This window comes from Scylla paramamosain, unplaced genomic scaffold (assembly GCF_035594125.1).
Source record: "Scylla paramamosain isolate STU-SP2022 unplaced genomic scaffold, ASM3559412v1 Contig34, whole genome shotgun sequence".
NCBI classification, from domain to species: Eukaryota; Metazoa; Arthropoda; class Malacostraca; order Decapoda; family Portunidae; genus Scylla; species Scylla paramamosain.
Window position 1 is genome coordinate 83,823 of NW_026973699.1, and position 24,614 is coordinate 108,436.

Genomic DNA, 24,614 nt, shown 5'->3' on the forward strand with positions numbered 1-24,614 from the left:
ATTTAAGTTGTTGATCGAAGAAAATAATATATTGGTGGTATGTACGAGCAACAGACCAGCGAGGATGAGAAATGGTGTGTGGCAGTGGTGAGTGGTGACCCTGGCCAGTCTTTGCTGGGGTGTTGGGTGAGGTGGAGTGATGCAGGGCGCGCTGGTGCCTGTGAAGGACTTTTGACACAGAAATTTCGTATCGTCAGCATTGAGAGTAAGTATTTCAAATCCATTGTATAGTTGATAAGAATAAGTGGCTACAAACTGGCTATAGATGGTATGTTTTTGTTTTTTTTCTTGTTGTCTTGCAGAGGGTGTCACGTATAGGTCTACTAGCTTCTTGCAGCTTTCCTTATGTTCTTATGGTCTTTAAATAGGGAGAAACATGGCATGAGTTCGGAAGTGTGTGTGTGTAATAATAGTAATAATTATGAATAATAATGATAATTATAATAGATAATAATAATATTCGGTTTATTAATCTTGCAGCCTTATAGCTGAACATCCACATATTGCGTACTTATACAGTAATATACATACACATTTAACTTTAAGGAAGTATGTTACAAGTTAATACTTTGGGTGCCAGATGGCGCCGGTCAACCTGGTAGACTAGACACGGGATAGTCAGGTCACCCCGTGTGTATTTTTTCTATTCAGAGTTTGTTTATCCTACCTAGCTGCGGGTCACTAATTCCGATTTACACCAGGTACCTAATCACTGCCAGGTGAGCAGTGGCTACACTGCAAAGAAGTCCACCCAAAGACTTCTGACCTTACCCAGAATTCGAACCTGAGTCCTCCCGAGTATGAATCAGGCGTGAATCACTGCGCTACCAACTGTGTGTGTGTGTGTGTGTGTGTGTGTGTGTAGTCTGACTTGAATGTAGCACATTCCCTAAATGTAAGCTAGTTTAGTGTGCAAATGTACTCCTGAAGTTACACCTTAATATTACACGACGTTTTCTGATGCTATCAAAAAAATCCACGAGACAGTCTCACATACCCGCCTGCCTTGTGATGACTTGCTATGTTATGGAAGCGTTCGGTCACTCACCTCTGAATAATCCACGAGACAGTCTCACATACCCGCCTGTCTTGTGATGACTTGCTATGTTATGGAAGCGTTCGGTCACTCACCTCTGAATAATCGTTGTTGCGTAATTCAAAGAACATATATTTCTGCTATTGTTCCCACTCCGCCTTTTTTAAATTGGCAGCGAAGTGCTGCTTTAGGAGTCTGGTGAGGTCCCAGCCCAACCTGCCCCGGAAGACTAAGTTTATTAGAAAAGTTTGTCCCTGACTGGCTTGGCTTTGCCAGAAAATGAAAGTTTGAAATGAGTTCAGAAAATTTTATGCGCATTTTTTCACATCTATGTGTGTGTGTGTGTGTGTGTGTGTGTGTGTGTGTGTGTGTGTGTGTGTGTGCGCGCACACGCCCACATTACTTGAACTATAACAACCACATTTAGCGTGGGGATGTACCATGGATTGAGAAAGGTCAGCGCGGGTCACCGGGAGGGCTGACAGGGATGACAGATCAGCCAGTGACCTCTGCTGTTTGGCCTCGTGTTTCATTAGGAAGGAAGTGAACACCGCCTCTGTACGGATGTCATGTGACGGTAGCGATGGTAACGAGAACAGCAACCATTCTGATAGATTTGTTTACTTGGTGGTGACATCCCTCCACAATTGGTGACGTGACTTGTTTTGCACAGGGTGCAGATCAAGTGCATATGAGAATGATTACAACGAGAATAGCGATAATAATGAAGATTACTGACGTCACGATATAAGCCATTGGATAACAGGTAATGGTAATATGGTAATTTGAGTAAGACTTGTAAGCTAAATTGTAGCTATTGGCACTTAAATCCTTGAAATATTCGATTGCGCGTTTTGTAGTCACAGTGGTTTCTTTGAAAGTTATACTCTAAACTTACCTAGGGCTTTAGGCAGCTGGTCACTTAATTAAGCCTGAGACGAAACCACACAAGTCAGAGGGATAAAGACCACAAACAACTGATAACAGCGACGATGAGAATAATGATAATGTCAAAGGTCACGATAATGTAGACAGAAAGCCTGGGACAAGAGACAGATCTCCAATATAAATTATTTCCACAAGACAAAAATTCATTAATAACCTGGAGAGACCGAAAAGAATAACAGATTTGGTGAATTTCGCTTTAGGTGTTTTGCACTTTGTACAATGACGCTGATGAATTGAAAGTTGGCTCTTAATTCATTCTCGTGATAAATTTCCTATAATAATATAAATATTTGCTGCATTAAAACGTTATTGAATTTCACGGTTAGTAATGTTTATAGATATGTGTCTTACGAATGCAGGAGTTAACCAGTAACCTCACTTATTCATATCTTTTAATAGGTAACTATGGAACCTGTTTCTTTTTTTTTTTTTCACCTAAGACTTTGCATTAAGAAATCGTTACTAAACTTGAATTTCAGTGTTAGCGTTATTTCTATGACAGCAGAACATTAACGGCCATTTTCCGGTTTTTGTGGCCTCGGCTGGTCTCCAAGTATGAAAAAAATGTAGTGCATATATGTATTGTGATTATAGTAAAAATCACAATATATTAGAAATTTATTTCTATGTAAGGTCTGTGTTGTATGTAATATGTAATATGTAAGTATTACTGAATAAGTGATCCACCTGCGCGATGTTTATTTACGGGTTGTATTGTGGTGTTTAAGTTACAACTCTGTCTATCTTGGTAATTATGTTGGACTATTGAATTACATAAAATGTATCATGCAGGGAAATTTATGGATTCAGTGCATAAATGTTCGTACATGTTTATGTTTAATGTTTAATAGGATTGTATGGTTGTGTTGCTTTAGCAGGATAGAGGCAGAGACTGACGACGTAGTGTTGTTGTTTCCGGGTCTCAGAGGAGCCCAGCTTAGGCAGCGTGCAGATACGTCAGAGGTGTGTCCAGGATCTGTACTTTGTGTTAAATATCTCTTTTGACTCTTTATGCAACGGTATTCAGGTTTGGGTCAGTAGCAGGGTTAATTTGTGTTGGTATTAGTGATTATTCCAGCGATGAGAGGGTGAGATAAATGAAACATGGCGGGGTCCCGGTGGAGAATTTTGCGTCATCTGTGGTGAGACGGTGCATGTATGTAGTTATTAGGACTATAATATACATTTCAGCAGTGTGGTGAAGTGGGTGGTGCCCTGTCTCCATGTGTTTTTCAATGTGGGACCTGTGCTGACTGACTGATGTTATTCGTGTGATGTGTCAAGAGACGGTGCGGCAATGTTGTGAATTTGACTTTTCGTGCACCTGTTTTCATGTATTGAGTTCACCTGAAGTTTATGGTTGATTCAAACACTTAGTTATTGACTGATATATTCTGTATTTTGTTACTGTGATGTGATTTCCTGGTTTGGTTATTGAATGATGCATTCTGTATTTTGTTACTGTGGTGTGATTTCATGGCTTGGACGTTTCATCTTAAATTTTGGTGGGAAAATTGACTGTTTGGATGTTAACAGGTTGAATCAGTAAAGGGATCCCAACACCGCTGAATTGGTCTCTTCACTGAATACCATTACAACATCTAACTCATACAATGAAACTTTTTAAGTCTCAATTATGGCCGGAGGATGTCATAATACATAAATATTTTAACAGAAACTCAAAGAAAATGTAATTCTTTTACTCATTAACGTTTCTTATATATATATATATATATATATATATATATATATATATATATATATATATATATATATATATATATATATATATATATATATATATATAATTTTTTGATATGGATGTAAAAGTTTGTACATATAATTGTTGTTCTTTTAGGAAGAATATTGATGTCATTCGCACTTTAACTGGTTTTCAGTATGAGTTTTTATTTTATTTTATTTATTTATTTTTTTTTTTTCTACAAGACTTTTGCTTTAGAGGACAGACTTGGTGACAGATTTTGTCAGTGAGAAATGTGAGGGTGTAAGTGTGCAAGCTGCCTACTCTGGAAAAGCTCTTGTATCCAATGTAGGGAGGTGTGAAGGTGGACTGGCCTGTATATGGAAGAAAGATTTGACGTTTAAGGTAAAGGTGTTTCTGGTTGAGAAAGATTATATTGCTTTGCAATTACCAGTGGGTTATTTGAACATTCTTGTAATAAATGTATATATGAGGAGTGTAACATGGGAAAGGAAGACACTTGAAGAATATCTTCACAGGTGGTTTGCCTTAGAACATTTCAAGTGTTTTAATCAATCATGATTTTAATTTCATTTTTATTTTAGGTGGTTTTGATGCAGATCCTTTTATGAGCAGAGCCTGGAACAACTTGGTGACCTTTTGTGAGAGAAATTGTTTGTTTTAACGTGATGGATGGTAACACTTTGATTTTATACCTTACAGTAACTACTGCTGTAAGTGGTTAGACCATATTGTAGGAGGAAGCTCAAAGGATGTCTGTGTCAAACATGTTAAAGTTCTGTATCAACTTGTCGGATCCGATCATTTACCAATGGTGGGAAACGTTCACTTGGGTGTCTCTAACAATGATTGTAGCACTATCAAAATTGAAAATGGAGATAAGTGAATGAAAAAATGAAAAAAAAAAAAAACTCAGTGATTTTTTTTATGTATTTGAAGATATTATTGGTAATACACGAGGCATTATGCCCTGCGAGGCACCTAGATGGTGTAGTGCTGGTTGCCAGAAAGCTGACCACCTTGCACAAATTGAGGAGGTTGATGTGATAATTGGTGGTAATGTTTTGTACTCTTCTAGTCATTATGCACAGCAGGTTATTGAGAAGAACAAGTCCAATGTAATACCAGGGTGGAATAGACGTGTCAAATGGGATGATTACTGAAAGAAATAGAAACGCGGATGAATATCGGAAAATGAATATGAGTGGGAACGTGTTCAAAGAGGCTTTGTCTTTGTGTGAGAAAAATGAAACAGAAGTTGTACTGGTGCAAGAGCTAAAGAGGATGGCAGTTTTTATTTTTTTATTTTATTTTATTTTTTTTTTAATGTAGGAGGGACACTGGCCAAGGGCAACAAAAATCCAATAAAAAAAAAAAAAGCCCACTGAGATGCCAGTCCCAGAAAAGTGTCCAAAGCAGTAGTCAAAAATTGAAGGCTAAGTGTCTTGAAACCTCCCTCTTGAAGGAATTCAAGTCATAGGAAGGTGAAAATACAGAAGCTGGTAGGGAGTTCCAGAGTTTACCAGAGAAAGGGATGAATGATTGAGAATACTGGTTAACTCTTGTATTAGAGAGGTGGACAGAATAGGAGTGAGAGAAAGATGAAAGTCTGATGCAGCGAGGCCACAGGAGGAGGGAAGGCATGCAGTTAGCAAGATCAGAATAGCAGTTAGCATGAAAATAGCGGTAGAAGACAGCTAGATATGCAACATTGCAGTGATTAGAGAGAGGCTGAAGACAATCAGTTAGAGGAGAGGAGTTGATGAGAAGAAAACCTTTTGATTCCACCCTGTCTAGAAGAGTGGTATGAATTGAACCCCACCAGACATGTGAAGCATACTCCATACATGGACACATAATGCCCCTGTACAGAGTTAGCAGCTGGGTGGGGGGGGGGTGAGAAAAACTGGTGGAGACATCTCAGAACGCCTAACATCATAGAAGCTGTTTTAGCTAGAGATGAGATGTGAAGTTTCCAATTCAGATTATAAGTAAAGGACAGACCAAGGATGTTCAGTGTAGAAGAGGGGGACAGTTGAGTGTCATTGAAGAAGAAGGGATAGTTGTCTGGAAGGTTGTGTCAAGTTGATAGATGGAGGAATTGAGTTTTTCAGGCATTGAACAATACCAAGTTTGCTCTGCCCCATCAGAAATTTTAGAAAGATCAGAAATCAGGTGTTCTGTGGCTTCCCTGCGTGAAATGTGAAATGCAGATTTACCAGGATAACTAAAGTGATGGTATAAGAAAATGACAAGGTGTTTTTGGTGCATTTGTACCACAGGCAATGCGTTGACCTAGCCTGACCCAGCCTGGCCTAACCTAACCTGACCCAAACAAATATAATGCAACCAAATCTAAAGCAGTCTAACCTAACCTAACCTAACCTAACCTAACCATATCTAACCTACCCATACCTAACTTAGCCTAACTCACCCAAACTTAACCTAACCAAACCAAACAAAACCTAACATAACCTAACTTGACCTGACCATAACCTAACCTAACCTCTCTCTTTCTCTCTCCTCAGCCAAGCAAAAACCGAGTCACCTTATTGGTCGACAAGAGATCACCATCAGCCCTCCCTTTGGCCCAGAGCTTCATTGATTGTGATTGGACAGCTGGCTTGGTGGGTGACCTGACCTGATCTCAACCAAGCCAACACGATTTACGTTTTCCTCGTTGACATTGGCACCATGATGACCTCTGACATGAACCTGGCACTAGAGAGGTAGGCAGAGAGAGAGAGAGAGAGAGAGAGAGAGAGATGTATTTATTGGTATAGTATTTATGTGATTTGAATGATATCAGTGTGTGTGTTTGTGACCTGTCAATATACACAGGTCTGCATATTTTGTGAGCTGTCAATATACATAGGCTTACATAGGTACTTGAGCAAGCCTATAGTTAGCTGAAGCATCTGAGGCAACTATCACACTAATAATAGAAATAATAATAATAATAATAATAATAATAGTAGTAATAATAATAATAATGATAATAAATAATATTAATAATAAAGGCTTTGGTTACAATATAAAGATGTATTAAGTAGCTTATTATTTAATTATTATTATTTTTTAAGAATAACTTGAAATGAATAGATTTTAAATTGAGAAAATATAAAACTCCTTAATTTGACTTGTGGATTATAACAACAGAGAGAGAGAGAAAGAGAGAGAGAGAGAGACTTTGTCTACTGTTGATAAAAGTGCAATATAAAACACATCAAAACACACACAAATGCCATTATCTCTGTCTCTGTGGTAATAATGATGATAATAATAATAATAATAATAATAATAATAATGATAATAGTTGGTTTCTTTATTTTGTGCAGTGTTGAGGTACTGAAGGGCGCAATGCACAATGCTGTCAAGGTGCCCCAAAACACACAGGTCAGTATTGCCATATAGCTTACCTTAGGTTAGGCTTGGTTTGATTTGGTTAAGTTTGGTTAGCTTAGGTTTCTTCCAAACTGGTGTTGTATATCCTGTTGTGTAATAATAATAATAATAATAATAATAATAATAATAATAATAAACGGTTTATTATTTAGGCAGTTAACAAACTGAAAATGTACATAGGGGGTGGGGAAAAACTTAACATTAATCCTAAAGGTAAGTCTAATCTAATGTGTGTGTGTGTGTGTGTGTGTGTGTGTGTGCCGCTGCTGAGACCAAACAAGACTAGTTTTTCCGTGAGGTGTGGATGGATGGGAGGGGCGTGGGTGACGGTTCTGTGGGTCCTGGCATGGGCGGTGCTGGGTGTGGGAGAGACTCCTGGTCAGTGAGAGGGATGGCAGAGGGGCTGGCAGAGTGAGGGTGCACCAGCAGACACACCCTGCCTGACTGTGGTGCACAACAAACTCACCAGTGACAAGTATGTGTGTCCCCCGGCTGGTGAGGCAAGGCACGCTGGCTGGAGCTGGCGAGGGAGAGGCGGCCTGTGCCAGGACACTGACTGACTGACTGGGTATGCCTGTGTGGGCCAATGCAGGCTGAGCAGTGTGTGAGGGAGGGGCAGTGTCTGGGATGCCTCACCTCTTCAGCTTGTCAACTCTGCCAGGCTCATTGTCACACACGTCACTGTTTTTTTTTTTTTTTTTTTTCATGTAGGAAGGACACTGGCCAAGGGCAACAAAAATCTAATAAAAAAAAATACCCACTGAAATGGCAGTCCCATAAAAGGGTCAAAGCAGTGGTCAAAAATTGGTGGATAAGTGTCTTGAAACCTCCCTCTTGAAGGAATTCAAGTCATAGGAAGGTGGAAATACAGAAGCAGGCAGGGAGTTCCAGAGTTTACCAGAGAAAGGGATGAATGATTGAGAATACTGGTTAACTCTTGCGTTAGAGAGGTGGACAGAATAGGGGTGAGAGAAAGACGAAAGTCTTGTGCAGCGAGGCCGCGGAAGGAGGGGAGGCATGCAGTTAGCAAGATCAGAAGAGCAGTTAGCATGAAAATAGCGGTAGAAGACAGCTAGATATGCAACATTGCGGCGTTGAGAGAGAGGCTGAAGACAGTCAGTTAGAGGAGAGTTGATGAGACGAAAAGCTTTTGATTCCACCCTGTCTAGAAGAGCAGTATGAGTGGAACCCCTCCAGACATGTGAAGCATACTCCATACATGGACGGATAAGGCCCTTGTACAGAGTTAGCAGCTGGGGGGTGAGAAAAACTGGCAGAGACGTCTCAGAACACCTAACTTCATAGAAGCTATTTTAGCTAGAGATGAGATGTGAAGTTTCCAGTTCAGATTATAAGTAAAGGACAGACCGAGGATGTTCAGTGTAGAAGAGGGGGACAGTTGAGTGTCATTGAAGAAGAGGGGATAGTTGTCTGGAAGGTTGTGTCGAGTTGATAGATGGAGGAATAGAGTTTTTGAAGCATTGAACAATACCAAGTTTGCTCTGCCCCAATCAGAAATTTTAGAAAGATCAGAAGTCAGGCGTACTGTGGCTTCCCTGCGTGATATGTTTACTTCCTGAAGGGTTGGACGTCTATGAAAAGACGTGGAAAAGTGCAGGGTGGTATCATCAGCGTAGGAGTGGATAGGACAAGAAGTTTGGTTTAGAAGATCATTAATGAATAATAAGAAGAGAGTGGGTGACAGGACAGAACCCTGAGGAACACCACTGTTAATAGATTTAGGAGAAGAACAGTGACCGTCTACCACAGCAGCAATAGAACGGTCAGAAAGGAAACTTGAGATGAAGTTACAGAGAGAAGGATAGAAACCGTAGGAGGGTAGTTTGGAAATGAAAGCTTTGTGCCAGACTCTATCAAAAGCTTTTGATATGTCCAAGGCAACAGCAAAAGTTTCACCAAAATCTCTAAAAGAGGATGACCAAGACTCAGTAAGGAAAGCCAGAAGATCACCAGTAGAGCGGCCTTGACGGAACCCATACTGGCGATCAGATAGAAGGTTGTGAAGTGATAGATGTTTAAGAATCTTCCTGTTGAGGATAGATTAAAAACTTTAGATAGGCAGGAAATTAAAGCAATAGGACGGTAGTTTGAGGGATTAGAACGGTCACCCTTTTTAGGAACAGGTTGAATGTAGGCAAACTTCCAGCAAGAAGGAAAGGTAGATGTTGACAGACAGAGCTGAAAGAGTTTGACTAGGCAAGGTGCAAGCACGGAGGCACAGTTTCGGAAAACAATAGGAGGGACCCCATCAGGTCCATAAGCCTTCCGAGGGTTTAGGCCAGCGAGGGCATGGAAAACATCATTGCGAAGAATTTTAATAGGTGGCATGGAGTAGTCAGAGGGTGGAGGAGAGGGAGGAACAAGCCCGGAATCGTCCAAGGTAGAGTTTTTAGCAAAGGTTTGAGCAAAGAGTTCAGCTTTAGAAATAGATGTGATAGCAGTGGTGTCATCTGGTTGAAATAGAGGAGGGAAAGAAGAAGAAGCAAAGTTATTGGAGATATTTTTGGCTAGATGCCAGAAATCACGAGGGGAGTTAGATCTTGAAAGGTTTTGACATTTTCTGTTAATGAATGTTTTTTGGCAAGTTGGAGAACAGACTTGGCATGGTTCCGGGCAGAAATATAAAGTGCATGAGATTCTGGTGATGGAAGGCTTAAGTACCTTTTGTGGGCCACCTCTCTATCATGTATAGCACGAGAACAAGCTGTGTTAAACCAAGGTTTAGAAGGTTTAGGACGAGAAAAAGAGTGAGGAATGTACGCCTCCATGCCAGACACTATCACCTCTGTTATGTGCTCAGCACACAAAGACGGGTCTCTTACACGGAAGCAGTAGTCATTCCAAGGAAAATCAGCAAAATACCTCCTCAGGTCCCCCCAACTAGCAGAGGCAAAACGCCAGAGGCACCTTCGCTTGGGGGGATCCTGAGGAGGGATTGGAGTGATAGGACAAGATAAAGATATGAGATTGTGATCGGAGGAGCCCAATGGAGAAGAAAGGGTGACAGCATAAGCAGAAGGATTAGAGGTCAGGAAAAGGTCAAGAATGTTGGGCTTATCTCCAAGACAGTCAGGAATACGAGTAGGGTGTTGCACCAATTGCTCTAGGTCATGGAGGATAGCAAAGTTGTAGGCTAGTTCACCAGGATGGTCTGTGAAGGGAGATGAAAGCCAAAGCTGGTGGTGAACATTGAAGTCTCCAAGAATGGAGATCTCTGCAAAAGGGATGAGGATCAGAATGTGCTCCACTTTGGAAGTTAAGTAGTCAAAGAATTTCTTATAGTCAGAGGAGTTAGGTGAGGGGTATACAGCACAGATAAATTTAGTATGAGAATGACTCTGTAGTCGTAGCCAGATGGTGGAAAACTCGGAAGATTCAAGAGTGTGGACACGAGAGCAGGTTAAGTCATTGCGCACATAAACGCAGCATCCAGCTTTGGATCTAAAATGAGGATAGAGAAAGTAGGAGGGAACAGAAAAGGGGCTACTGTCAGTTGCCTCAGACACCTGAGTTTCAGTGAGGAAAAGAAGATGAGGTTTAGGAGAGGAGAGGTGGTGTTCTACAGATTGAAAATTAGATCTTAGACTGCCAATGTTGCAGAAGTTAATGAAGAAAAAGTTGAAGGGGGTGTCAAGACACTCAGGGTCGTCGACAGAAAGGCAGTCCGACCTGGGGACATTTATGGTCCCCTCCCCTGATGGGGACTCCGAGGCTGGTGTAGGAGTTGCCATGATGATTTTAAAATTTTTGAGTGAAGGGTGTGTGTGTTATTAGGTGCTTGTAGTTTTGTGTGGAGGAAGAGAGTCGTCTTTAGAGGGCAGGCTGTGACTGCCCCCTTGTGTTGTGAGACACAAAGGGAAACGTTCAGTGAGGTCACAGCTGGGTTTAATGATAAGTTCACAGCACCCCCTGAACAGTGCTTTAGACCTCACTGGGAGTAATTATCGTTTCGGCAGGTGTCTACTGCCTCCTCTCTCAGTCTTGTTGTACTTTTCATGCTTGATATTTGCTTGTTTGTGTTTTTGTATTGATTTTTGTTTTGTTTTTGTTGTTTATTTGTAATGTTTTGTAAATGTTTTGTGAGTTGTGTTAGTGTTTGATGTTGTTTGTTGTGTTTGTAGTGTTGCTGTGTGCCTATTGATTGGGAGGTGATGGTGGTTAGTGTGTGTGTGTGTGTGTGTGTGTGTGTGTGTGTGTGTGTGTGTGTGTGTGTGTGTGTTACTACTACTACTACTACTACTACTACTACTAGGTCAGCCTTGCTACTTCCCTTAGTACACTTGAATACCTCCATCAGATCCCCTCTTAATCTACTACTACTAGTACTACTGTTGCAGGCACAGGTGCAGGGGTGCCTCAACATGCCAGCCACCTACAACACTGTGGTGGCACGGACACAGTTAGCACACCAGTTTTACGAGCACGTCAGTGAGGTAGCCAGAATGTGTTGCCAACTTGTTCATGACCAGCACCTGCAGCAGCAAGGTCAGGTTAAGTTAGTTAAGTTTTTCATATGTGAATGTTGTGACTGTCAAAATGGAGGTCACAAGGGTTTTCTGAGGGTCACAGGGGTTCTGAATGTGACGGGGAAAGAGGAAGAAGGAGAGGAAAGGTGGAGAAGAAAGGTAGAGAGGAAGAAAGAGGGAAAGATGAAGAAGAGAAGAGGGAACAAAGAGGAAGAGGAGATAATTGTTAAGAATTTGTCTCTCTTCTTCTCTTCCTCTTTCTTTCCTCATTTCTCATTTCGTTGACTGTTTTGTTTAATTTGCTGTAGTCTGCACTCCTCCCTCCACTACTACTACTACTACTACTACTACTACTACTACTACTACTACTACTACTACTACTACCACTACTGCAGGCTGGGCAGCAGTGGTGGCCAGCTTGGAGGACATTGTGGCAGCCTTCAGAGCAAGACATGACGCATTCCAGCAAAACTTTGTGGAGTATCTCAGTGGCCGGGAGGAGAAGGTTGCCCTGCTTCAGTTGTGAGTTTGTGCATGTGTGTGTCAGGATTGGAGGAAAGGTGGAGGGAACATGGAGGGAGGTCTGTGAGGGAGGAGAGGCCTGGAGGTAACTTGTGGAGGGAGATATGGAGAAGGGAAAGGAGGGAGGTGGAGGGGAAAATGTGTGGCTGCCATGTCAGACTATCTAATGAAAGCACTACTTTAACTACAAAGCATATGTCACAGGATTAAGGGAAAGGTGGAGGGAACATGGGGGAAGGCCTGTGAGGGAAGAGAAGCCTGGAAATAACTTGTGGAGGGAGATATGGAGGAGAGAAGAGAGGGAGGTGGAGAGAATGTCTTGCATATTTTTTTTTTATTACTTACAAGTCTCTCCTGCAGTTGTGTGTGTCTCCACTCTTCCTGGCAACTCACCAATGGGGAGAGGAGGAGGAGGAGGAGGAGGAGAAGAGAGAAGAGAGGAGGAAAGAGATAGAAAAATGGTTGGAGTGTGTAGTGTAGGATAATGACTATGATTGGGCTGACTTGCTGTATCTTGATTTATTGATTGATTCAGCCTGCAAATTTAATGTCAACATAAACACAGCATACCTCAATATCATGTAACTCCCTTCAATATCTTGTAACTTCACCCAGTAAACAGAAGAATAACATAAGATGAACACATATCCCATTCTATTATTCACTATTGCAATGACACACGATACATATAAAATAGTACTCACAAAATGACCGCCCATCATCAGCCAAGGCAGACTTCACCATATGTCTGATTACAGCATTACCCCAACTATGCTGCAAAGTTACACTTAATCAAATCCTCCTATCAGCACCGCATTCAATATAACACCAACCAATATGCACAATCAGCGGCATAACATAAGTCAAACAAATCAGAGAAATAATGTTATCACAAAACTCACCTCAGTCAAACAACCGCCACTCACCCCTGACAGGCACCAACTGTACCTCTGCCTACCTTCCCCCTACACCCTGAGTGCGGTATAATATATATCCGTGTTACATACACAGACCCTAAAAGAAAACTTCCTCTTGACAAACAAATACACATTACTAACCAATACCAAACTTGTTAATAAGTAAGAAAACAATATATGTATCTCAATAATAATTACAATTCTTGTCATATATGCCAATAACAATTATACAGTAACTGGAATACAACCCGTGTCTACACCTCTTTCCAACCAATGACAGCGACACACACTGCCCGCTCCACATTCAAAGGTGCCAACATTGACATTATAATTCTAATATGATGAGAATCATATTACAGAGTGTATGAGTGTGTGTCTGTCTGTCACTACTACTACTACTACTACTACTGCTACTACTAGTTTTGAAGAGGACCTGAAGCTACTGGCAAGGATTCCAGTCTTCCCTGAATTCTTTTTGGGGAAGACACAAGAGGAAGAGGAAGAGGAGGAAGCTGGGAAGAAGAGGACAAGCACAGCACAGAAGAAAAGGAGGAAGAGCAGGAGGATGAGAAGAGGGCAGGAGGAGGAGGAGGAGGAAAAAGAGAAAGTAAGTTGTTTTTGTTGTTGTTGTTGTTGTTGTTGTTGTTGTTGTAAATAAAAATAATTGTTGATATCTCTCTCTCTCTCTCTCTCTCTCTCTCTCTCTCTCTCTCTCTCTCTCTCTCTCTCTCTCTCTCTCTCTCTCTCTCTCTGTCAGTGAGGCAAGTGTCACTGCTGGACTGGATCAGCGCCAAGGACAGCCAAAGTGACGTCAGACAGATTGCCCAACTCTGCTGCAGGGGACTGGCCCAGGTGTGTGTGTGTGTGTGTGTGTGTGTGTGTGTGTGCAACAGGGTGTTAGGGTGTCAGGTATTCACATCTAATTCTTGATACATAATTCTGTTTCCATAGGATTGAATCAAGTTTGTAATCTTGCATTGTTTAACAAGTTGAGTTGTCACATTTGTCTTTAAGCTGGCTCCCCCTCCCCCTGTGTTAGAATATTACATATTTTCAAGGTCACAGGGACACTGAGCTGGGTTCTCAAGGGTGTTTCTCCTGTCACTAATGCAGAAATGTTGTTAATCTGTCACTGTAACTGTAAAATCATCCTTGAAAACCCATGTCATTTTAACTAGAGCCTTTTAAAAGAGTGTTTCTCGTGTCAGTAATGCAGAAATGTTAATGTGTCACTACAACCATAAAAACTCCCTTGAAAATCTGCTTCACTTCAACTAGAACCTTTTAAAAGAGTGTTTCTCCTGTCAGTAATGCAGAAATGTTAATCTGTCACTGCAACCATAAAAACCCCTGAAAACCCATATCAACTAGACACACACACACACAGCACCAATACTGCTGCTGCCACACAGATCAACAAGGGGCTGCTGAAACTAGTGGGGCAAGAGGTCAGCGCTGTGCTTCGAGAGGCAGACCGGCCACAGATGAAGGGGCTCGGTGAGCACCTGTGTGGCCTGGAGCAGCTCATGCATGATGCCGCCTACATGGTGCAGGAGCAGAGCAATTTCTCACAGGTACTCCTTCATATCTCCCTCCACAAGTTACCTCCACACTTCTTCCTCACAGACCTTCCTCCATCTTTCCTCCACCTTCCCTCCAATCCTGACTATCCTGTGACTCTTGCTTCATAGTTAAAATAGTGTTTTTGTTAGATAGTCTGACATCACAGCCAGCCATTTTCCCCTCAAGTTATCTCCATGTTTCTGCTTACTTACAAATTTCCTCCATCTTTTCTCCATTTTCCCTCCAATTCTGACTATCCTGTGACTCTTAAAAGAGTGATTTTGTTAGATGGTATGACATCACAGCCAACCATTTTCCCCTCCATAAGTGTCTTTTCTTTCCTCCATATCTTTCCACAGCTTCCCTCCAGGATCTTCAAATATGATAGCCTATTTAGACCTGGTACATTACAATAGACAGACACAGCCCAGGCAACCAGGGACCCTACTTGTACACTAGTGGCCAATATTAGAGTGTGTGTGTGTGTGTGTGTGTGTGTGTGTGTGTGTGTGTGTGTGTGTGTGTGTGCGCACACGCGTGCGCTCTCCTGTAGGTGTGGAAGAGTGGGTGGAGTGGAGTAAATAGTAGAATGTTGGTGATTTATTGAGTGACAGCAGGGATGTTGGTAGAGTGCCAGGCCAGTGACTTGCTGCTGGCTTGTGCTGTGCAGCAGTTGCAGCATTCAACTATTGCTGTGACCTCTTGCTGAGACCTGTCTCTCTGTACATCTCAGAAGGCCAACTTTTGCCCAAGAGCGATGCCCCCAGAGGCCCCCAGACCAGCATTCCTCAAGTCTCTCCCAAGACACCACCTGCCATGCCATCTGAAGATGCACAACGTGGCTTTGCAGCACACCACACCACAGGCCGGTGACTCCCGTGCACCACTTGATAGGGAATGGTGTGTCTGTTGGCAGTGAGTGGTGAGACAAGTGTTGGTCTTGTTGTACTTGGTAGTCAGCATGTTCACTGGGTTCAAACTGTACCTCATGTATCCATGTTTGACAAGACCACTCTTCTCACATTCAAATAATAATAGTAGATTTGTGTTAGAGATCCCAGTGAAAATGTGAAAATATTTGAAATACTTAGTGTCACTTACTTAATGAGAAGACTTGAATTGCTGTCGCATCTTTGCTCAGCAGTGAGGCGGCTGGAGTTGTGAAGCAAGTGTGGCAGATAGCCCTGCGCTGCCGGTGCAGAGATGTGTTGTTGACACATCTCTGTACAAGCCCACAATTATTATTTGACATCAGATAATGCAACATTTATTTATTGATTTAGTTTTTGGCAGAGGGTGGTGCTGTGAAGCTGGTGGCACAGGGGCTGACCAGGGTTCTGCAGAACAGCACACCACAGCAGCAGCAGCAGCAGCAGGAGCATTGTGTCAGTGTTTAAGCTTCAGTATCTTTGATGATAGTGTTTAAATATACTATGTTGGTCTGTTTATTAGCATTCACATTAATTTGCTTTGCTTAGTCTTCATTTGTTCTTTATTTAATGTTTGCATATATATAATTGTTTAGTCTTTTATTGAGATTAATTTTTCCCTGTGTGTTTATTGTGTTGGCAAATGTCTTCCCCTTTACAAGCTTACTCCTTGTTATATAGGTCAGTTCAAAGTGGAGCATTTTGACTCAATACTTGACTCACTGTACTCATCATCAACCCGTGTCCTGTACTTTGTGTACAAGCTTCCATATATTTGAGTTGTGCATCTAATACACCCTTCACTATTTACTTGTTGAGCCTCGCTTCATTCACGCAGGATACAACAAAACGAAGCCTGTCCATTTTGTGTCCATTTTTTATTCTAGGCACTCTACAAGATGCAGCATTTGTGTATGTAATGTGTGTGTGTGTGTGTGTGTGTGTGTGTGTGTGTGTGTGACACTTATTGGTGAGGGGCTGTGGGGAGTCACTGTGGAGAACATACTGTGGAGCTGTGGGCTGAGAAGAGAAGAGAAGAGAAGAGAAAAGAGAGAGAGAGAGAGAGAGAGAGAGAGAGAGAGAGGGGGGGGGGGTAAGGCTAGCATGAATGAGTGTGAAGTGAAGCAGGTGTTGAGTGTTGTTGATGCAGGGGTGAGATGTTACTCAATGTTGTTCATCACAGGAGAGGTGTTGTTCAGTGTTGTTGATGCAGGGAAGAGGTGATACTCAGTGTTATTCATCATAGGAGAGGTGTTGTTCAGTGCTGTTCATTGCAGGTGAGGGAAGACACAGCATGTTGAGGCAAGGCAGCAGCTGTGGAGGAGTGGACAGCTGCACCACTGACACCACCACCACCACCACTGCTCAATGCTGCTGCTGCTACTACTACTACTACTACTACTACTACTACTACTACTACTACTACTACTACTACTACTACTGCTGCTGCTGCTTCTGCTGCTTCTGCTTCTGCTGCTGTTCCCCTCCTCCTCCCAGCACAGAAACAGACTGTGGGGTCCTGCCACAATGCGGCTCTCTCCTGCAGGACATGTTCTCGTCACCTTCATGTCCCGGACGCGTGCATAGACTTGTGCCTCAGTAGCCTGGCCGCAACAGACTGCAGCTGTGTGCTGTGCTGTGGCTGGCCAACAGGAGGGGGCGGGCAAGCTGGCCACCCTCTGCATCACCACCTGCTGGGGAAAGAAGAGCACCGTTGTTGTCATCTTTGTTTTCCTTCTTTTTCCTTTTGTTTTCCTTCACTGTTTGCAGGGAATGGTGGCAGAATTTGTTGATGTTGTTGTTGTTATCTGTTTGTTATTAAATGATGTGTTCATTGTGTTGTTGTTATTGTTGTTGTTTTGTGTGTGTGATGAACAAAAGCAGTCCACAGTTACTGGTGTTTGTTTTCCCCTTCAACTGTATACAAACATAAAGGGCTGGCTAGAAGTACAGTAGTAGTAGTAGTAGTAGTACAATTACCAGTATATTTCAACAAATGCTGGAACTACTACTACTAAAAATATATAATCCAGGACCTCTACTATCATTTTTACTACTATATTGAGCATTACTCGTACTATTACCACTACTATCTATTCTACTAACACCACTGCCACCACACCTTGCTCAGCCTGGTCCTGTGCCCTGGCCAGCTGCTGGAGGAAGAGGTGGTGGATGCCCTCTCCTGCTAGTTGTGGTGGTGGTGGTGGTGTGTGGCTGTAGGGGTGGCTCTGACAGACAAAACGGGTTCACCAAACACGGCCCACTAGTTGTCTCTTCTGCAACAGTGATGACAGGTCAGGTTTGGTTGAGTGAGGTGAGGCCAACACTCAGAAGGCCTATACACACTTAAAAACACAAAAAAAAAACACACAAGACACAAACAGAGGCTGGGTTGTGCTAACACTCAGAATGACTACATAAAATACAGAGTGCTGGGGTTTGGGAAGAGGAAGAAAAGCACTACGGGCAAATGTAAAATGTGAAGCGGAAAGATGAACAAAATGACGGCAGTGGACAGTTTGAGAGTCAGTGTGTGGATGATGATAATACTCTAAAAACACAATGTGTCTGACAAGCAAGTATTATTTTCAACTCTTCATTGCAAAACAATACAAAATGTCCATTATTCCTGTCAAACTTTGCTTTTGTGGCTTTTAGAATATTTTTTTTTCTCCAAATAGCTAAATTTCACCATTTTCCAGATGGTGTGACAGAGAATTTTACATGCCACCAATGACATCTCAAGTTGTGTCACCACCAAAAAGAACTGTTTGAATGAAAATGTGCAAATACATCAATCCCAAACATTTCCTTGAGGAACACCACCAGCAACAGCCCTGGACACTGCCTCTAATTCCACCACAACACAACCCTTGCACTAACCTGTCACGTGGAGCTGAAGCAGAGGCCTCACTCAGGTCAACAGCCCTGGACACTGCCTCTAATTCCACCACAACACAACTCTTGCACTAAGCTGTCACGTGGGGCTGAAGCAGAGGCCTCACTCAGGTCAACAGCCCTGGACACTGCCTCTAATTACACCACAACACAACTCTTGCACTAACCTGTCATGTGGGGCTGTAGCAGAGGTCTCACTCAGGTCAACAAAGGTGCTCATCATTCAAGGCTTTGCTCCAACCTTTAAAATGCCTTTACAAAAACAAAAAATGTTCAGAGCACTAAAGGAACTTGTGGCTTTTGAGAGAGAGAGAGAGAGAGAGTGTGGCAGGGAGGTGGTGATGGTGACAGCCAGGGACAGCTCCACATGGGGCTCCATCAGCACCACCCATAGCAGGATCAACAACAACAACAACAACAACACTGGTCTGTGCTAGCTCCTCTGGGGCTCTGCTGTGACTGGGGATAGTCAGATAGTACACTGCTTTGGTCAATAGTTAAAACTATGGGTTTCCTTTGTGGTTTTGTGTTGAAAATGTTACTATCAATGTTTTTTTGCTCTTCAAATATGACTATCTATATTTTTTGTGATGTATAATTTAGTCCCTCACTTTATGGATAGTCAGATGGTGTTCTATTTTGGGGCTAATAGTCAAAATAGTTCAAAATTGTGTTTTTTGGGGGTTTATGTTTCAAGGCCTCCTCTGTGAAATCCTTGACTATCTGAGTCTGCTGTGCCTCTGGATAGTCAGATAGTAAACTATTTTATGGGTTATGGCTAAAATTGTGTTTTTGGTGTTTTTTTAGTATGAAATTTTTTTAGGAGGGGGATGACTTCACAAAATGGTGTACTATTTTGAACAAAACACCACAAAAAACATCCCATCATAGCAAAATAGTCCAAAATCATGTACTATCCTGCCAAGACAGTTAAAAATGGTCAACTTCTACCAAAATAGTGCAAGATGGCATACTATCCCAGCAGAACAGCCTGGGATAGTGTACTACTAACCTTTGACCCACATGTAGGCAGCAGCAGCAGCAGCAGCAGCAGCCACAGCAAAGACTATCAGGAATAGTACAAAGGCAAGGGCTCCAGACTATTTGCCATGGCTTGACTAACGCCACACCGGATAGTCTTGGGAGGTGTGCCTTGTCCTCAGCATGCACCAGACATATATATATATACTATCCAGAGCTGTAGTAGTAGTAGTTGTAGGTAGTAGTAGTAGTAGTTTGGTTATGTTAGGTAAGACAAAAGAGCAGGAGGAGGAGAAAAATTGTAGTAGTAGTAGCAGTAGTAGTTTGCTTAGATTAAATTAGGAAGAAGAAGAAGAAGAAGAAGAAGAAGAAGAAGAAGAAGAAGAAGAAGAAGAAGAAGAAGAAGAAGAAGAAGAAGAAGAAGAAGAAGAAGAAGAAGAAGAAGAAGAAGAAGAAGAAGAAGAAGAAGAAGAAGAAGAAGAAGAAGAAGAAGAAGAAGAAGAAGAAGAAGAAGAAGAAGAAGAAGAAGAAGAAGAAGAAGAAGAAGAAGAAGAAGAAGAAGAAGAAGAAGAAGAAGAAGAAGAAGAAGAAGAAGAAGAAGAAGAAGAAGAAGAAGAAGAAGAAGAAGAAGAAGAAGAAGAAGAAGAAGAAGAAGAAGAAGAAGAAGAAGAAGAAGAAGAAGAAGAAGAAGAAGAAGAAGAAGAAGAAGAAGAAGAAGAAGAAGAAGAAGAAGAAGAAGAAGAAGAAGAAGAAGAAGAAGAAGAAGAAGAAGAAGAAGAAGAAGAAGAAGAAGAAGAAGAAGAAGAAGAAGAAGAAGAAGAAGAAGAAGAAGACATCTCCTCTTATTCCTTCTTCTCCTCCTCCTCCTCCTCCTCCTCCTCATCATCATCATCAGCAGCAGCACCAGCATCACAGCAACACAACCGGCGGCGTGGTCGTGCTGCTTTTAAATTCCACCGAAAATGCACCGAGGAGACGCGGGAATGTAAGGAAATTGTTTGTTATTTTTGTTAATATTTTCTCTCTCTCTCTCTCTCTCTCTCTCTCTCTCTCTCTACTTCAATCTTATGTCACCTAACCCCTGTCTGGAAATAAAAAAGAAACAAAACGCTCAGAGGACTTTACATATCACGAACAAACAAGGTATTAATTAATAACGAGAGAGAGAGAGAGAGAGAGAGAGAGAGAGAGAGAGAGAGAGAATGTTTATACTTCACTAAGTACACATGTATGTACTGTGATGTCCAGGTAACAAAAGCCAAAAGACAAGGAGTCCGTGCACCACAACATTTGGTTCTCTTGCGCAACACAAGAGAGACATGAAAGCAAGGGTGGACTTTGCCGCGGCACAGGCAGCGTCACATCTCAGGCCTGGGCACACAGAGAGCAATGTCTACAGCGACACTGGCACACCTGTCTCAGCAAACACTTTGAGACGCCTGCATGTACTGGATGGCACGATGAAACACCCGCCAAGAGAAAAGTGCGAGGCAAGCAGCCAGCAGAGCGAGGGGCAGGCGCCGTTTTCTGGAGATGCAGTCATTTGCACTCTTGCTCACACGTCCTTCACATTCATCAACAGCTTTTCATACTTTTTGTTGTTGTTTATAGATAAATGCTCTATGATCGACACTGACCCTTTTTTTCTTTTTTATCAAAATAAAAGAAAACATTTAAGAAAATATTTTTCATACGAATAAAAATGTTTTCTAATAATTATTCTCATAATTATTAATTTTACGACGACTTGTTAAAAAAGTAGTTATTGACAGACCTAGAAAAAATGCTCCCCTGCATGACGAACTACTTCAAACACTGACTGAATTAAAAGGTTGAAGAGTTATGTTGCAATTAGCAAGACCATCTTCTATTTTACATATTTTTATTTTTCTATTTTTTTCTTTTTCATAAATCTGGTTGTAACTCTTCATGAACATGTTTCACGACAGTACGCATCTACACAAAAAGTATCATTAAGCTACAGTGATATTTAGTGACGTGAAAATAATACGGGGAAATACCCCAACTTTACACCTACTATTATGGGCCCTCGTGGCCCAGTGGGTAGAGTGATGGACTTTGGAGTTTTGAGTGAGGGACGCCGGGGTTCAAACCCCACTCAGAACTCACAAGAAACTTCAAGGGCATCCTCTCCAAGAAACTTCAAGAAACTTCAAGGGCATCCTCTCCATCGCCACGTGTGCCTAACAAGCACACAACACCACGTGGTGATGGAGCTTCGTCACCACGTGTGCCTAACAAACACACAATAGGTGACGGAGCTGCCCACGGGAGGTGAGAGAGCAACACCTCCCTGTGCCCCTCCACGGGAGGTGAGAGCTGCAAGGGACACTATATTATCAAATAATTATATTATTTTTATTATACCCATGATTAAATACTTCTACTACCCATTAATACTTCTACTACCACTACTACTGCTACTACCACTACCACTACTACTACCATGTTTACAACCACCCTCGCTAGAGATAGGGTAGATGATTTTTCTTTTTTCTTTATATTTTTTCACATATGAATCCGTTATTTTACTGCTTATTTTCTTCTACCTACTCGCCTCTAGCGAGGGTGGTTGTAAACATAGTAGTAGTAGTAGTGGTAGTAGAAGTATTAATGGTTATAATAATAATAATATTATTATCATATATATATATATATATATATATATATATATATATATATATATATATATATATATATATATATATATGATAATAATATTATTATTATTATATATTATATATAATATATTATATATAATATTAATAATATAATATATAATAATATATAATATATATATATATATATATATATATATATATATATATATATATATATATATATATATATATATATATATATATATATATATATATATATATATATATATATATACTTAATTTTATTACAGTATATTTATTTCATTTTTACTTTCATTAGTTTTTTATTTTTCTTTCCTTCTTTCTTTATTTATTTTTGTTTATTTATTTATTTATTTCATTTTTTATTTATTTATTTTTTTTTTGCACATACTTCCTAAATAATTTTTGTTGAAGTTGATTTTTTCTTTCTTTTTTCTTCATTTCATTCTCTTGAACAAATTGTATTTTTCTCTCTTATATAAATATTTTATTTTTACTATATATTTATTTTTTCATGCTTTTTTATTTATTTTTTTTTTGTTCTCTTCGAGAAATTGTCATTTTCACATATGCATTCATTATTTTACTACACTTTTCTTTTTTTTCCCTTTTAATTTCTTTGCATGTTTTTTTTTTCCAAAGAAATAATGTTGTTAGTGCATGAAAAACAAGACACTAATTTGTTTTGTTAAAATACTTTTATCCTCTTCATCATGTTAAGTTTTTCACACATACGTCCATAATGTCTTTCCTTTTTTCTTTTTCTTTTTTTTGTTATTTTTTTATCCTTTTCAATTTACATTTCTCAGACATATATACGTAATTTTACTGCATTTTTTCTTTCTTCTTTGTTATATTTTATCCTCTTGAACAAGTTCCGCTTTTCACGCAAACATCCATAATTGCAGTGCGCATTTTCCTTTTTTTTTTGTATTTTCTTTTACATCCTCTTGAACGTGTTACGTCTTGTTTACAAATATATCTTTTCGTCTTTATTTTTCAAGTTACGTGTTTTTATTTTTTTCCTTTTATTTTATTCTTTTTTCCTTTATTCTTTTTCATCATGTTTAACTCACACATACTATATACATATTTTTCTACAACATTATTTTTTTCTTTTCTTCATGTCATCCTCCTGGACAACTTACGACTTTCACACTTATATACATACGTAACTGTATTGCAAGATTCTGCTCTTTTATTTTTATTTTTTTTTCACGTTTCAGTTTGTTTTTTATTCTCATCAGTAAGTCATATGTTTCCCCTTTTTCTTTGTTTTCCTGTTTCTTTGTTTTATTTCATCGTCTCACACAAGTAACCCTTTTCTCACAAACATCCCTAATTAGGGTACATGATTTTTCTTTTTTCTTTATATTTTTTCACATATCAATCCGTTATTTTACTGCTTATTTTCTTCTTTTTTCGTTTTCTTTTCTTTTTAATCCTCTTTATATATATATATATATATATATATATATATATATATATATATATATATATATATATATATATATATATATATATATATATATATATATATATAGTAAATCTATATAAAAGATTTACTACAATTTTTTTTTTCCTTTATTTCGGATTTTTCCACCGCAATAATGTTGGTCCTGCATGAAAGGCAAGGCTCAGACTCATGCAGGATAAAAAAAAAAAAAAAAAGACAATTTATCTTCTTCATCAAGTAAGTTTTTCACGCATCCATCCATAATCTTAGCACCTGTTTCTTTTTTTTTTTTTATCTTTTTTTTCCTTATTCTCTTTAAATAACTTTTCTTGTATTTTTTCATTTTTTTTTATTTCATCTTTTTTATTCTTCAAGTTTCTTTTTTTTACACACACTATATACATATATTCAGGAACATATATTCTCTTTTTTCTTCTCTTTATTTCATCCTCTTGAACAAGCTACGGTTTTCACACTTATATACATAATTTTATTATAGAATATTCTTCTTCTTTTTTTTTTTTTTTTTTCTTTTTAGCGTTTTTTTTATTTAATGATTTTCTTCACATATCTTTTTGACATTTCTTCGTATTTTCGTTTTCCTTCGTGTAATTTCATTCTCTTGGATGAATCCATCCATAATTGTTACATTTTTTTCTTTTTCTTTGCATTTTTTTTACAAAGACGTCCATTGTTTTACATTTGTTTTTCTTGCCGCATGAAAAGCAAGGCTCAAGTTTATGTAGGAAAAAAAGTTAATTTATCCTCTTCATCAAATTAACTTTTTCACACATGCTTCAATAATTTTACTACATTTTTTTCTTTTTTTTCTTTTTTGTCCTTTTCAAGTTACGTTTTTCCCATTGATATACATCATTTTACTATTTTTTTTATTTCCTTTTTTCTGTTTTATTTTTTTACGTTACGGTTTTCACACATATACATAATTGTATTACAATATCTTGTTTTTCTTCTTTATTTTTTACTTTTATTCACATTTTCACGTTTTTATTTTTTCATTCTCTTAAAAGATATATTTTTCACATTTTTCACATTTTCTTTTCCTTGTTTTTCCCTCTGGGA

The 24,614-nt window shown here is 39.7% G+C and overlaps 1 protein-coding gene and 1 long non-coding RNA gene across 16 annotated transcripts in view; one reads left to right on the forward strand and one right to left on the reverse strand.

Moving 5' to 3' along the window:
- Positions 1–17,424, forward strand: LOC135097846 (uncharacterized). Of its 15 annotated transcripts, XR_010266215.1 has the most exons (12): positions 17–205; positions 6,236–6,436; positions 7,046–7,103; positions 11,471–11,618; positions 11,995–12,121; positions 12,482–13,348; positions 13,459–13,645; positions 13,796–13,890; positions 14,451–14,612; positions 15,335–15,523; positions 15,895–15,986; positions 16,808–17,424. XR_010266215.1 is itself a non-coding variant. In XM_063999918.1 (11 exons), coding segments are annotated over exons 6-9 (444 nt in total). In that variant the 5' UTR covers positions 46–205; positions 6,236–6,436; positions 7,046–7,103; positions 11,471–11,618; positions 11,995–12,121; positions 12,482–13,644; the 3' UTR covers positions 15,521–15,523; positions 15,885–15,986; positions 16,808–17,424. The 15 variants fall into 15 exon arrangements, 4 of the variants coding, with proteins under 4 accessions (XP_063855988.1, XP_063855986.1, XP_063855990.1 ...); XR_010266219.1 differs by having other exon boundaries at positions 1–205; positions 12,482–13,645; positions 14,426–14,612; XR_010266217.1 differs by having other exon boundaries at positions 5–205; positions 7,024–7,103; positions 12,482–13,645.
- Positions 17,085–24,614, reverse strand: part of LOC135097847 (uncharacterized) — a 16,592-nt gene continuing 9,062 nt past the window's right edge. Inside the window, exons 2-3 of the long non-coding RNA XR_010266221.1 lie at positions 17,653–17,809; positions 17,085–17,224 (exon numbers count right to left, since the gene is read on the reverse strand). This is a non-coding gene — a long non-coding RNA (uncharacterized LOC135097847). The remainder of the gene's footprint in view (positions 17,225–17,652; positions 17,810–24,614) is intronic.

What these genes read in the sequence shown, in the direction of transcription:
- LOC135097846 (XM_063999916.1), top strand. An exon ending in GCTGCAGGGGACTGGCCCAG is followed by an intron (nt 13,891 to 14,450) that starts GTGTGTGTGTGT and finishes GCTGCCACACAG; the next exon opens with ATCAACAAGGGGCTGCTGAA. An exon ending in AGCAGAGCAATTTCTCACAG is followed by an intron (nt 14,613 to 15,334) that starts GTACTCCTTCAT and finishes TGTACATCTCAG; the next exon opens with AAGGCCAACTTTTGCCCAAG.